General features: G+C 33.3%; 1 protein-coding gene across 4 annotated transcripts in view; it reads right to left on the bottom strand.

The window, feature by feature from the left end:
* LOC128992320 (uncharacterized) overlaps positions 1 to 16,187 on the bottom strand; it is a 68,148-nt gene that overhangs the window by 26,276 nt on the left and 25,685 nt on the right. For all 4 annotated transcript variants that reach the window (XM_054415828.1, XM_054415827.1, XM_054415829.1 and 1 more), the window contains exons 2-6: positions 13,465 to 13,651; positions 12,756 to 12,988; positions 10,073 to 10,201; positions 8,062 to 8,217; positions 5,258 to 5,422 (exon numbers count right to left, since the gene is read on the bottom strand). In XM_054415828.1, the coding sequence (XP_054271803.1) occupies positions 5,258 to 5,422; positions 8,062 to 8,217; positions 10,073 to 10,201; positions 12,756 to 12,988; positions 13,465 to 13,474 (693 nt within the window). In that variant the 5' untranslated portion in view covers positions 13,475 to 13,651. The remainder of the gene's footprint in view (positions 1 to 5,257; positions 5,423 to 8,061; positions 8,218 to 10,072; positions 10,202 to 12,755; positions 12,989 to 13,464; positions 13,652 to 16,187) is intronic.

Below are 16,187 nucleotides of genomic sequence, written 5' to 3'. Positions count from 1 at the left end.
ACTTAATTAGGTTCTACTGTACCTAATCATAACTCTTATGGACACAGAATGAGACAACAAAGTTAAAATCACTTCAAATCCATTTCCACTACATGACATTAATACAGGGTGTTTATAAAAAAACTTTACAACTTTAACATTCTCCCATTCATGATCCATGGGACATAAACGTTTCCTATTGACACCACATGAAAGGGCTGCTCAAAAAGTTTTAATCAGCTGGCAGTTCAATCAGCTGATGGCCTTACATTGTTGTTTGGTAAACAAAAACAAATAATTGAAAAGTCTCATTAGCATCGCAATGGAAGCACGAATCAAAGCGCAGTGTGTGGAGTGGTTCATTGAAACGAAATCTGATGTTGTTGTTCAACGGAGATTTCGGACAAGACATAATAGGAATCCTCCTTCAAGACCCACAATTAGGGCTTGGTACTATAAGTTTATGAACACTGGCAGTTTGAATCACAAGAGAGGAAACGGTCGACCCCGTGTAAGCGATGAAGATGTGCGGCGTGTTCAACAATCATTTGTGAACGACCCGAAAAAATCCACCAGATCTGCGGCACGTGATTTGAATATAAAACATTCTACTGTACACAAAATCCTTAAATCATTGAAATTTCGTTCATACAAACTTCAAATTTTGCAAAAGATCACACCGAATGACTGGATTCTCCGAAAAGAATTTGCTGTGACTGTGCTAGATCGGTTGGCGGAAGATGAAAATTATTTGAGAAGAACTTTTTTTTCAGACGAGGCTACCTTTCATTTATCAGGTAAAGTCAACAAGCAAAATGTTAGAATATGGGGAACCGAGAACCCCCATTGTTATCAAGAGCACACCAGGGACAGTGAAAAAATTAATGTTTGGTGTGGATTGTTTCATGATAGGGTGATAGGTCCTTTTTTCTTCCAAGAAAACAACATTAATGGAAACATTTACATTGATATGTTGGAGAATTTTGCTTTTCCCCAACTAGAAGAATTACAGCCAAATGTAATTTTTCAACAGGACGGTGCTCCCCCGCACTGGAAGAGGTTTGTTCGGGATTGTTTGGATCAAAAATTCCCAAATCGTTGGATTGGCCGTGGTGGGCCAACACCTTGGCCTCCTAGGTCACCAGATATAACTCCATGTGACTTTTTTGTTTGGGGTTTTGTTAAGAATCGTGTCTACGCTAGTAAAGTGGACAACAAAGAAGAACTAAGAGAAAGGATCAGGAGAGCGTTTGATGAAATAGATCATTCAATTTTGCGTCGTGTTTGGTCAGAACTGGAATGTCGACTTGATTTTTTGCGAGCAAACAACGGGAAACACATTGAAGTTAGGTAAACTTCTTATCATGTAAATAAAACTTGAGAAAATTTCCTAAATTTTAATTTTTGTTTCATAGCTGTAAGTGAAAAAATAAAGGTTTTATGATTGTTTAAAGTTGTAAAGTTTTTTTATAAACACCCTGTAATATCAGACATACATAAATGGAGTTGTTGTGTAGTGTTGTAGGCCAAGTCATGCAAAATAGTTGAAATTTCTTAGAATCAAGAATCAAGATCTTTATTGTCATTGACCTTTTACAAGGAATAGACATAGTCAACAATAGAAATAAAAACTAAGGCTATAAAATACAGTTGGTTCTAAATTAAAAATTAATATTAACATCAGAAACTAAGTACTCTGTTATACAGTAATATGGATTTTGGATGAGCCACTCAAACATTTTAGACTTAAACCTATTAAAAAGAAACCTGTTTTGCTGCCAGACCTAATTTATTAAAAAACCGTATGCAATTTATTTTATGGCAGTTATCTGTTTTGGCCAATCTATGAGCAGGGATATCTAGATTGGATTTGCCTCTTGTATTGTAAGAGTGTATACATATAAGAGTGTATGCATATAGGCCTATATGCATTTTTGGTCAAAATTTGAGATTGTAACAGACTCGTAAAACACATAAAACACAAGAAAGTGAAACCAGATCACAGCAGACAAGGTGATTAGATATTCCAGGGTTAAGCAAAAAAAATTGTATTATCAATATGTTAGATTTATCAACAGGAAAATAAACCATTTAAAATACAAAGAGTTTGTTATTGCAATGTGTAGTAAGGAACAGAAAGTTTTTGTTGGCTTCTTGCTCTTAAGTCTTACGTAATCAATGGCAAAGAGTGTGTCAACACTTCGTTTTCTGTTTAACACTTATACTGAAACTCCGATTTGACAGGCCCAAGGGAATTTTCACAAATGCATGTTTGCAATACTGTTTAATTGGGGGATTCCATTCCCCCCTTTTCCTCCCCTACCTGTTGATATATTGTTTGTTCATTTTGCGAGGGTGATGTGACCTTGACAGGTTGTCAGTTCATAACATGCCCGTCTCAGAAGCCCAGCATTAGTGCATTTTAAAGCGGGGTCTCACAGACTGGAGGTTTCGGTTAGCGTCAGCCTGGGTAGAGTTTCGGTATTAGTGTTAAGGGGATTTTAAACGTTTTGCTACTCCTGACTTAACTGTACCAGTTTATCTGTTCATGTGACTGTTTTTTCTGCAATCAAAAAGGACTTTTAGGCCTATTTATGTTTAATTTTGTCATGACAATACAACAATTACATCCTTCGGTCACACCTAACAGAATAAATGTAGTTTCCTGTTATGTCGGGAATAAACCTATAAATTCACCTCCAAACCTTCAAATTATAGAGAATTTTGCTGACAAAACTTTGAATTACCGTGTGTCCCAAATAGCCTGTCTTCTGCTTAAACTTCAAATACCGAGGGTATAAAAATGGATGGTAAAACATTAAGAGTATCAATAAATTCTCTTCACACTGAGCTTTTATTTTGAATTACTAAGAGTAGACTGAATCAAATTAGCTTGGATGTGATTTTATCCTTGAGTTTATTGTTTCGCTTTGGACTCAAGGAAGTAATGAATTTGTATAGAAGGAGTTGCTCACAACTGTAGTCTGTAGCACTGCTCATACCAATCAATCAATCAATCAATAAATCTTTATTCAATACATACAACAAGTGTACATGAATGTGTCATCAACCTAAAACTACTTCACATGATTTCACCTACTTCCCTACTTGCTTAGTCATACAGTTTTTTTGTTACAGTGTTCAAAACTTTCCAAACTATAAAATTCGCTATAAATTAAAAACCCCTTAAGTTTATTTTTGAATTTATTTACGCTACTTTCGTTTCTAATACTGCTGGGGAGGGAATGCATGAATTTGATTCCAATATAATTAGGACTCTCCTTAAATTTTTCTTTTTTATGTTTTTTAGTTATGAAGTTTAGTTTGTTTCTAGTGTTATAATTATGTACGTCTTTCTGTCTTTGAAGTTCTGATTCATGATTTTTAACATACATTATCGTCTTATAAATATAGAGACTGAAAACGGTAAAGAACTCTAATTCTTTAAAATGATTTTTACAGGATTCGTTTATATCGAGATTAAGGATACACCTAATGGCTTCTTTTTGTAAATGTAAAATTTTGTTTAAATTTAATTTACTTGTTCCTCCATAAATTTCTATACCGTAAGAAATATGTGAGTGAATAGTAGCAAAGTAAACCTTTCTTAAGATTTCTCTGTTGCATAATGGATATAAGCGTCTAATAGCAAAAATACTTGAGCTGATTTTATTACATAAGTTGTCAACATGTGAGGTCCAATTAAGTGTGCTATTTAAGGTTAGGCCTAAAAATTTAGTTTCATAAACAAAATTGTTAAACAGTTCTTTTCTAGATTTTTTAGATTCAAACTCAATGAACGTTGTTTTATTTTCATTTAGTAAAAGATTTTTTTCATTCAAGTAATCTTTAATTATTGTGAGTGAATCATTAGTTTTATTTATAAGAAGCTCCATATTCTTATCATGTATCGACATACTTATGTCATCTGCATACAAGCACAGAGTATTATTTTCTACATGTTCAAATAAATGTTTTGGCATCCCTCCCAAGTAGCACAAGAACAAGAATGGGCCCAACACTGATCCTTGTGGCACTGAGTATTTTACTGTCCTAACCTCAGATTTAATATGGTACATTTTATTCCCACTTAAATGAACAATGTTAACAAACTGTTGGCGTCCCTCCAGATAAGATTCAATCCAGCTTAACTCTTTGCCACCAATTCCATACATTTTAAGTTTATTTAGTAACTTTAAATGGTGCACGCTGTCAAATGCCTTGGACATATCCAAAAAGGCACCAATTACTTTGTTGTCCTCATCCAACTTTTCCAACACATTTTCAATATAAGATATAAGTGCTGTAGTGGTGGATTTGTTTTTTCTATAACCATGCTGCTCTTTATCTAATAAGTTATTAATTTCAAAATAATCCACTAGCTGAAAAAGAAAGCATTTTTCAAATATTTTTGAAAGAGCTGGTTGAATTGCCAATGGTCGATAGTTATTTGGATCTTTTTTGTCTCCTTTTTTATATACCGGGATAATTTTTGAAATTTTCAGCTTATCAGGATAAACACCTGTTATAAGTGAAGTATTAATGACGTGTAAAAGTGGCTTTAATAAAACAGATTTAGATTCTTTTATTATTCTAATCGGAATTTCATCATAACCTGATGACCATTTAGGTTTTAATTGGTCTATTATGGATATTAAAATTGGTTCATCAATTGTTTTGCACTTAAACTTAGTGTTTGAAGCAAAATTTTCAGAACTAGTTTGGGTTTTATTCAGATTTGGTAAAACATGATGTTCCACCATATCAGCAAAATTATTATTTAATATATTTGAAACAGCATATGGGTCCTCTATTTCGGCACCATTCTGCATTAGTATAACATTATTATGCGCCTTATCTTTTTTACTTTTAGTTTCAGAGTTCACAATCTGCCAAACAGTTTTGTTAACATTGGTCGAGTTCCTAATTTTATTGTTAAAATGATTTTTTTTCTTAAGCTTTATAATTTTTCTATATCTTTTTTTACGTTCTTTAATACAATTCTTTAACTTAATGTTACTTCTATCATTCCTGTACAATTGGTGCTCTGCAATTAATTGACGGTGCTCATTGATCACCAGGCTTATCAATAGGCAATAGGTTAGAAATCGATGAAGTACAAATCTAATTGCTGTAAAGTAATTATAATATTCTCTTGTAATAAGTTAATTTTATATACAACAAATATCAAAACAAATAAAAACCTCATTTGAAAATATTATTTTTATTGAACTGGTCTAAAGTTGCGTCTACAAGCATATAATTAATGTTTCCATACCTTAATTTTCTGACTTGTGAAATAATTTTCACCCCCTTTCATTCCATATGGATAAGAGTCGATATCAGTCCAGTTCCTCACAACAAACAAAAGATTGTAGTCTGTTTCAAATTGTTTCATCTCTTCAGAGTTCAATTGATCATCGACTCCTTTGGTTAGATACCACTGAAAAAATATACATTATTGTAAGGACAGTGTGAATTAAAAAATTGTACTATGCACAACGTAATGTTTTATACCCCAATACACTACAAATTATTCATGCAGCATAAGGGGGGTTTTCTAATATTTTTAACCCTCAATATGTGGACTTTTTCAATTTCTCTCTAAACCATTTTGTAGAGCTTAAAAAACCCAAATAATTTAGTATCCTGAAGTATTTTTGTATGGTTTTTGGTTATGGAGATAATTAAACATAAACTGTATCAGAAATCTGACAGATACTTTCTCCCATTAGTCAACAACCTTTTTTATGGGTAAGCGGTGGGAGTAGGAACTATATTTTATAGTGAATATTACAAAAGCTGCAATAGCTTTTGAACCGTAATTTTTACAGCAATGGTGGGTTGCACTATTTTGTTTATAATTAAACGGACCATAACATAATAATTTTATTCAAAACCAGTTTTTTTGTTAATCTGATTTTCTGTTATTTTTATCGGGTTGTTATGGGAAAATAACATAAGTTATAACCACTTTTGAAAGTTTTTTTTTTACAGCAACGGGAGTTAAACTATTTTGTTCAGTATTTAAAGGGCTATAACATTCTAAAATTGTATGAAAATCGTTTAATCCATTTACGAGACGACTTTTCTGTAATTTATAGGATTTTATGGAAAAATTACTATTAAAAATTAAAATTTAAAAAAAATTTACAAACACCTAGAGATACCATGGATTAGTATCTACATACAAAATTTCATCAAAATCGGGCCACAGGCATGGTCTGTGGCTCTGAACACATACAGACAGACACACATATACACACACAAACATCTTTTAGAAAACCACTTTTTTGGGTCCAGGGGGATCCAAAACGGATTATCCAATGTAACTTGAAAATTTTGACTAAAACAATACTTTCTGCATATACTATGGTATAGTGGGAGAAAGTAAAATGCAGATTAAAATTTCCATGTTATTTTTATAGAGAATAAGTCAATTGTTGTGGTTTGCAAGTTTATCTGTGTATTTTGATCAAACTTGGGAAATTTATTTATTTCATACACGTCTATTTACATTCAATCAAAAAACCCACTTTATTATCTTCCCTGTATCAGTAAATCTAACAACTCATAAAACCTTATGTTATTTAAGGGAGTAAATATAGCTTCACTAAATAACTTCTTGATCAGCATTGTACGTGTTATTAAATTTACGGAATGTAAATAAAAGAAACGTCTTATAACACTTAAAACATATACAGATGCTTGCATAACAGATACGCTTATACTGTTACTCACAAGACAGTACAGGACAGGACAGTTTTGGTAAATATACAAAACAGATGGTAAGTGGTGATCGATTTCGATTGGACACTCCAATCATCATCAGACCCAATAGGCGAATGACAAGAATCTTAATGGCGTCCCATTGTTTATTAGAACATTAGAACATTAGAAGAGATAAAAGAGGAAAACACCAGATATATCACATTTAGCTACACGGGGACTACAACACAAAGGACTGCTAACAGATTCAAGAAATACGGAGTTTCAATAGCCTACAGGACTCAGAACACCATGAGTAAAATACTGCATCCGAAAATAGAAGATTTCAACAAATTCGACGCTTCGGGCATCTATAAAATCAATTGTAACGATTGTGATAACTTCTACATTGGACAGACTGTGAACTTCGTTAACCGCTTCAAAAACCACATATCTGCGTGGAGGAACAACAAATCGGAAAGATCAAATGTCGCACAACACCTGTTACAAAATGGCCACTCACTAGGAAAAATTGAGGATAGTCTAGATATTTTAAAGAATTGTAAGAAAGGATATGTAATGAATGCTTGGGAAGAATTGTATATTTATAAGGAAAAATGTAAAAATAGAAATAAGTTGATTAATGAACAAATACATTTTGATTCCAGTTGTACTTATAAAAATGTATTGGCCGGTGCTTCCGGAAGCCAATAGGGTATAAGTAGGGACGCCATTAAGATTCTTGTCATTCGCCTATTGGGTCTGATGATGATTGGAGTGTCCAATCGAAATCGATCACCACTTACCATCTGTTTTGTATATTTACCGTCTTGTGAGTAACAGTATAAGCGTAAATATATGTTTTAAGTGTTATAAGACGTTTCTTTTATTTACTTTCAGTAAATATAGGACATATTATTATGAAAGCATTTAATAAAAATCAAATAGAATAAGGAACATGGAAATTCAGTAAGACAGCCGGTTTGTTTCCATTAATAATCTCAAAGATCCACTCTGCAAACAGTGTTTTGATCAATGGAGGAACTATTGGGAAAATATTATGACAAATAAATAGTTAAAATATACCGGTCGTGACTTGTAAAATTCAAGTGATTCTGTTTGTTATACGAACACAAAAATACATGACAAATTCTACCCAAACTAAGATATTACTGATATGAACTAAACGTGATACTGGCTGAAAAAGAAGTAATCAAAGTGACCCAGAGGCTTAAATGTTATAAATCTTGCAATGAGGAATATTTTTAATAAAGTTGTTTCAGGATATACTTTTTATAAACATGACGCTGTTTTTTTTGGCAATGATCCCTAGTAACATTCATACAGTGTTGAATTCTAAAATGTCGAACTTACAACAATGCCCTCCAAGTCTTTGGTTGTAATGCGCTCGTTCACGTTAAACATTTGTCGGTAGCTGATGACCGCAGATATTCCTAAAATAGAAGTGAATTCACCGTCTGTTGCTTCTCCATCGTACATCCCTTCAGTGTCCAGCAACAAAATCCCCACCTGCAAGTGAAATAAAATTGTTAGAACTGAACCAAATACAAGGAGTATTACATAAGTTAACCTGTTTTCACTGGCAGTTACACAAATCCATTCATTAAAAAAAAAAATTAAAACTTCACCTGTACTTTGCAACAGGATGAAAACACAGAATAATTGCCTGGGTAGCCAAATGGTTATAGTGCTTGGCTTCAAATCTGAAGGTTGATGGTTCGTTTACAAGCAAGATAGTTTCCAGACCCAGATGCCATTTGTCATTTGGCTATGAATTAATGATGTTATCTAACAAATAGGTCGACGTTAGGTAGTAGCAAGACCAGGGTTTGGATCGTTCCCTTTTAAAACGTAAAAAATGCCACTGGCGTAGAAACACGCAAAATATAAAGAGAGGAGTTTTTAAAAGCTACTGATTAAAATAATGCCTACACCACTCCACATTAATTCCCTTACCACTCTCTTGACGGCCATGAGCCGACATCTGCGGTTTCTCAATTGTATCAAGTCTTCTTGAAAAATGGGGGAAAATTAAAAAAAAAATTTTTTGGGCAATTTTATTTTTATTTTTTATTATTAGTGTAATTTGAAGTTAAAATACTGGTGGGCTTAATGGCCTGCATAATAAATTAAACCTAGGGTATGGGGAGGGGCCCTAAAATGAGAATGGAGAGTGTTAAGAAACTTAATCGTTGTATTACTTGCAATAGTTTTATCTTAGACTATTGATAGAAGTTTAATTAGGATAGCTTAAATATTGTGAAGAGGAAGTGTATGACAATTTTGTGCGGGTAAGCTGGAAGTGTGGATACAAAATAACTTGTGCTGACCTACAGAAGGCTGTTGCTTGAAGAAGGCCAGTGCTTGATCAAACCTTGATCAAAACTTCTTGATTAAAACTTGATCAGGGGGTCAGTTTTGTGTGTAGGGGTAATGAGGTCTACTAGAGGAGGGGTCCTGCTGGGGGAGCTGGAGCCCAAAGCCTTTAGCCAATCTTAAGTGTTTTCAAAATTGGGGTTTAGACTCTTTTTACAAATTAAGGTTTCTGTTAAAGCTCAACTCTGTTTTAGTCTACTCTATCTGTTGGTAGTTATTAATCTTTGAATATTTTGTTGGCTGATAATAAAGTTTTGTTTTGTAAGCGAGTTCTGAGTTAAATTTCCTGACCTGGGTCACCCTGTGAGTAGGATATAATTGCGAAACGGCAGATGTCGGCTCATAACCGACAAGAGAGTGGTAAGGGAATTAATGTGGAGTGGTGACTGTGAGTAGGCCTCAAAGGAGCCTTGACGTTTACCCACAGATACAAAAACAGACATCACTTTTCTTATTAAAGTTACAACTAGATCGCTAATTTCTTGTAGAATGGCAGTACAGTACACCGTAGCGGATGAGTTGAAACAACCCCTAAACCCACCCCTGACTGTACTTGTGTGTGTTTAAGAATAAGAATAAGATCCTTTATTGTCATTTTAACAGTTTACAATGTACAGTAATAGGGTTTGAGAATTGCCACATAATTACAATGCAATTATATCAAACAAAATAATAACAAAGATAATTTAAGATAGTAAGTAAAAATAAGCTGGCCTAGTTTAAAATCTACTAATGTCAAGTACATAATGACAGACTAGATAAAAATAAGTATAATTCAATTTAAAATAGGACGAGTACTTGAAAGCAAGACTAACATGATTAGATGAGCATGATTGAATTTGAAACGAATTAACATAAAGTAAATAAAAACAGACTAGATCAAGAAGTTAAGTACTAGAACTAAAACCAAAATTTGAGTTATTTACTACAAAATATGAATGTTATAATTCCTATTGTGGCACAAAACAAAGGAATTAAAGGTACTTACGTCGTCATTAGAACCAGTTCTAAGTTTGAATATTTTAGGGTATATCCAGAGCCCTCGAGTGACACTTTCACAGCTATTTTTCCAAGGAAAACTGTGAGGAACTGTGTTACTTTGCCAACCAGCATGGCTCTGAAATGTGTTACATTTATTTAAAATAAAATTGAAGGGTTGCACTACAGAGAAAAATAATAATTTTTCAATTTTACTATAGTTCACAACTCTAATACTCAATTAGTCTAGGTCCAATACTCAATTACCCTACACATCAATCAACCTTAATCCTTTGTCATGGAAATTTTTCTTCGATTTCTCTTAGTGATGTGTCAAAACCAAAATTTTCTAAACTACTAAAACTTTGGGAAAGTTCAGTTTTGTGATTCGATCAACAAACTACTAAAACTCTGGGAAAGTTCAGTTTTGTAATTCAATCAACGAGTTTTGAGATTTAAAACTAACTCTGATGAAAAAAGTTAACTATTTTCTCCTGAACTGCAACAGGTACAGTAAAACTCCGATCATCCAAACCAATTGGGATCCTTACACATTTGAATAATTAAAAGTTCAGATAAATGGATTTTTACCGAAATTTGCCATGAGTATTTTACAGAAGATAGGCCAAGTCCAGCAGAGCTTTTACTATTGCGATAGCAGAACGCATTGTGTGAAGATTTCAGGATAGAATAAAACACTCTTATGTAATGATTGTGGAGGTTAATTATGATTTTCTGTGATCACGGGATACAAGGATAATGTTTACAAGACTGCAAGAGAGCTTTAGGATGTTGCTGCTATTTTGGTTACTGCTTTCTTTAATAACAATTCATATTACTGTAGATTTTTATCCTTATGTTAAAGTTTTATTTTTTTAATTCTTTCTGCTAGCGATAATTGGCGATTCGGATTTAGGATAATTGGAGTTCTACTGCCTTTACACAACCACAGAATACTATTTTATATTGATATCAATTATTGAACAAAAGTAATATCCACCACTATATGTTTAAATTTATCTCATTTTAAAGTTATTATTTCAGTGTCAGGGTTCCAATTTCATTCAGTTTTCATTGTATGATTGACATTTTACTATTAGGTACCCGTTTTTTTTCTTTTTTTTTTTTTTTTTTTTCTGTGAAAGTAAAAGGGTTTTGTAATTATATTTTGAGATTCAGAGTTTGATTTTTAAGTTTTGGTTCTAAAAAGATTAGTTATTCCTATTTTGTTAAATGTTTTTTATGGCATATGTTTGCCAACATATTATCCATAAAATACAAGACCTATAAAATAACCCTCTTTCCAGGGCAGGTAGCTAAATGCATAAAAGGCCTTGTATGTGTATAAATATGTTTTGTAGGGGTAGCGGATTTTTACCCCTCTGGAATTTTACCCCCTGGGCAAACGTGACGTCACAAACCAGGGGGTAAAATTCCGGCCGCGAACTTTTGAGTTTCGCGACATCAGCTCGATGGATTAAATACGGAATTAAACATATATTTTCACAGTTGTGAATTTAATCAGAACACATCAAATTATAAAAACCTAAAGTGTACGGCCCGGATTTTTATCCCCGGAATTTTACCCCCGGATTTTTACCCCCGGAATTTTCCCCCTGGCCAGACATATAAATTAGTGAAAATGATCAATTATCTTCATTCTCTTTTAATTGAATAGTAAACATTTTATTATTAAGTAGCCTATCTTAATTTATTTGTAACAACAACTAATCGAACAGGTTTTTTATTTTAATTTTTAGATTCGAGTATCAGGATTCGATCTTTGAAGCCAACTGTTGATTAATATGACGTATAAACAAACATCAGAATGGTAATTAATTCGAAGATTTCTTTAACGATTTATTATACAACTGTGGTAAAACAATGTTTTTCATTTGTATTGTAACAATAACAAAATATGTCTTATTGTTTCTTTACAAATAAATGTTCACCCAATTATCATTTAAATGAGCTACTCAGTTTATTTTACATACTTATTAACCAACAGTTGGCCCCAAACGCAAATCCCGAACATCAAAATTAAACAGCGAATTCTGTTTACTTAGTTGAGATAACAAAATAAATAAAGATAGGCGACTAAATAATGAAACGTTTACAATTAATTAAAAACAGAAATAAGAAAATCAATCATTCAATTTCTAAAATTGGCCAGGGGGTTAAATTCCGGGGGGTAAAAATCCGGGGGTAAAATTCCGGGGGGTAAAAATCCGGGGGTGAAATTCCGGGGGTAAAAATCCGGCCCGTACATCGTCAGTTGTCTAAACGCTAGTTATATGGACAGGGGGTAAAATTCCGGTTTTTATCGCTAATCTAATTAATCACGCTCTGGCTATTTTCATTAGACTTCCAAATTCGCGGGGGTAAAATTCCGGCCACGAACAAACTTTTGGCCACTCAGCTTACTACGTCATAGTGACGTCAGCTTTGCCCAGGGGGTAAAATTCCAGGGGGATAAAATTCCGGCGACCCGTTTTGTAGACAAGTTTTTTTTGTAAGTAAGTCGTTGTAAGTGGCATCACTGCATAGGTAACAGCCATGGCAGCAATAATTTTGCAAACTCTCCCTTGTCTACATTTAAAATTCTCCCATAGGGACAAAATGTGTGTTTTATGATCTACCTGTTTGATACTTGGTTATTCATAAAGCCAATTTTGAGGATGCTGATTCTTTACCTGGTTTTCTAGATGACGAATCATCAGATTGAGGAGGAGAGATTTGCCTCCATTGGTTAAACCGGCAATGGAAAATACCAAAATGGGCAAGTCCTTAACACCATCGTCCAGTAACACGTCTTCTAGACTAGGCTGGTTTTCAAATTTGTGGACTGTTCTTATTTTCCGCACTTCTTCTATTTTTCCTTCATCTCTAAGTTTGGTATCAACTATGTCGATTACTTGAATCGCTCCTAGAAACATAAAGTCAATGTGTTAGTCCTGTAGAAATACACTTTTTACTTGGAAAGTTACAAATGAAAGTTGACAGAATTTTAACATGTTGTCTGGAGATACTCTGAGATGTATATCCTGAGTTTTCAACCTCTAGTATCTTGTGCTAACTTTGGGAGGGGCCAAAAACTTCCAAATTGTCGATATTTTCTTATGTTCTTTGTGTATATGTTGTAAATTAAATCTTTCCTCTTCTATGTCTAGATTGCGCACGATTACGTGCACCAGGTTTGTTAGTATAACTTTACGCTCTTCTGTCTTGTTTAATTTTTTTCATAACCAAGAATGATTGTGATTGCCTCATGAGGAGGAAAATCTAAAAAAAACTTTGTATTAGCAGGTTTAAATTTGACTAATATTAGCGCAAAAAATATAAGCTAAACTGAGGATTATGACTATAAATTAATTGATGAAAATTGAGAAAATTAAAACTTACTTAGATACATGATGGCGTTAAATAATCATCAATTCAGCCTTTCAAACATTCTCACATATTCCTTAACACTTTTACAACATTGTGACCCTCTTCAATAAGGTCAAAGCGCTAGACTGGACATTACACCATTAGATTGTAGGCTACATATTTTGTAACCAACTGAATTCTGTGGTTGTCTTTGTAATATCTGAAACAAAGAAAAAACATTTATTATTAAATTTGTTACACATATTTTACTTTGTTTAGGTTGAACTTTTATGGAGTTCTTATGGAAAGAAGGATAATTTATTTCTTGGAACTCAAATACGGAGCACGTGATCTCTATTACCAGTCAATCAGTACTGGATAAAATGTGGCACAGAATTATCTTCCCTAGTTACCAGAGGGCTATCATGCTTATTGTAGCCCTGAATGAGGAGTACCACAGGGAGAACCCACAGGCCCTTGGAATATTTTTGATTCGTGGTATTCGAATCCATATATATAAAGGCCAATAGGCCCCATACAGGGTGTCCCGTAACTCTCTGGACACATGTATACCGTATAGTGTTATTGCTAAGGTCAAGACAAACACATTTCACCATAGGAACATGGGTCTGTGGTGCCTAGTTTTCCGTCTGTCTGTATCTATGTGCTTTTTTCAAAAAAATTAATAACTCCTAAACGGTTTGAGATGACAGCGTTAAGATTTTTCAAAAATGTTTATCTAATTAATACCCATATTTGTTTAAAATTGTACTAAAAATCATTACCCGTTTAAAAATGGCAGCCATTTAAAATATTTGATGCCAAATTTCACGAAAACCGTTAACTTCACAAAAAAATTGCAAGAGACAAAAAAGTTAGTAAATGTTATGCAGTTTTCAATGATACCTTAACTTATTTGTTAAGAATGGATAAATAATAACAGAGAAATATCTTCTTTTCCAAATGCATGACCTCTTATCTCCATTTAAACAATGCTAATACTCCTTTTACATTGTCTAAATATCTTTACAATAATCTGTTATAAAACATAACAGCTGATTCAATCATTTGTTTTCCTACAGTTACCTAACAATGTACATGTTCTCTCACTGATTTGAGAAAGCAAAGTGGCAAATTCGCTCATCAGTGAGACAATGTTAACATTGTCTCACTCTAATTACTTTGTCTCACTCACTCCATATTAGCAAAGTGAAGGAACGAAATAGTGAGCGCGTAACATGCAGAAAAGGTCGTATGCGCGTGAAATACATTGGCAGCACTGGCTGTAAATCAGCTCGTCAGCTGTTGTACTGTTGCATCATTAATGTAAATCATTAAAAGTTCACTCCTGTGTAAAAATATGTCACGTTTCTTTACCAATTTATTTGTTTTATGGTAACTGTAGGAAAAATATAATGTGCAACTCGAGTGCAAAGTGCAGTTGCCTCACTCGAGAAACCATTCTTCACTCGCCTACGGCTCGTGAGTAAGTATTTCTCTCGAGTAAGTCACAAATAACTATTTTGTTATTTATAAGTATAACTTGTTGTTTGTTATAAGTAAAGAATCTATATATTAATACGCAAGCAGTTTTCTTTTCACAGTCATAACTCAATAACGGCTTGATGTATTTTAAAGTTTGATGTGTCAAATTAAAGGTATTTTCACGTAGATGTGCAAATACGTCTCAGAATATTTGGAAAGGGCACCAATTAAGTACAGTTAAGGGCTAAAGTTTGGAAGGTGGCGCCATCTGTTGAAATTTGATCAAACTCATTTCCCTTTGTTTACAAATAACATATGGATGTAATTTGAAATAGTTTTTAAGGATATAAAAAAATATTCCGGTATTTCGGAAAAATAAATTGAATATCTGTTTCTATGTTTCTTTATTCAATTTCTAGCGTGTAAGATAATACAAAACAATTGAACAAGTAAAAATAAGATCGGTTATGTATATTATGTTGTTGATCTCTAATTTACATTGTTGTAGTTTGTGCTCTGATTAAAAGTTTTAGGGGGTTGCTTTTCTTAAAAAAGGTAATAAAAGTTTGCAATTGTTTTATTTTTTCTTACTGTGATATTTACATAATGAGTTGCAGGTAAAGATTCTTCAAGTTCTTCATAATTCTTCAAAGATAGTGTATTTAAAGATAGTCTATATCTCTTCAACTTTGTCGATTCAATTATTCAGATACCAATCAGTATTTACTTCCAAACAGGAAGTAAATAAATTCCTCAAATTCCAAAGTTCAAATAAAATAATAAGCTCAAATTCTAAACGGGAAGTTAAAGGAGATGAAAACAAAATAATATACGTTCGTCGTAATCATGATGTACCTGGTGTAAAATTCTAGCTTTGTCTGTTCAGCAATGTTTGCGTTGACTCGGAACAAATACACGTACAGAAATTACTTCATCTAAAGATATTATTTACGAAAGTAAGTTTACCTTACATTACCAAACGATTAAGCTAAAATTTTGGGTAAGGTTTAACTAAAAACCAATGTTAGTTAATGTAAGATTAGAACCCGGGACCTTCAGTACACCAGCCCGCTAACCACTAGACCACCGAAGCCGTTGTCCACTAACCGTATTGTTACGGTAATAGCGTTCCCTCAGCTAATAAGAAGCCCACAGCTGTCATCGTAGCCTCTTCCGTACCTCCCCTGAGTAAATACCTATTTAGGCTTACATCGTATTTTACCGAATTATCGTGTTGTTTTGGTTACAGTTTGGTGTGATGAAATGAATGT

The sequence above is a fragment of the Macrosteles quadrilineatus genome, unplaced genomic scaffold (assembly GCF_028750875.1).
Source record: "Macrosteles quadrilineatus isolate MER2022 unplaced genomic scaffold, UCM_ALF_1.0 Scaffold_4__1_contigs__length_99947679, whole genome shotgun sequence".
Taxonomy (NCBI): Eukaryota; Metazoa; Arthropoda; class Insecta; order Hemiptera; family Cicadellidae; genus Macrosteles; species Macrosteles quadrilineatus.
The sequence above is the reverse complement of the archived record's forward strand: the minus strand, read 5'-3'. Positions and strand labels throughout refer to the sequence as shown.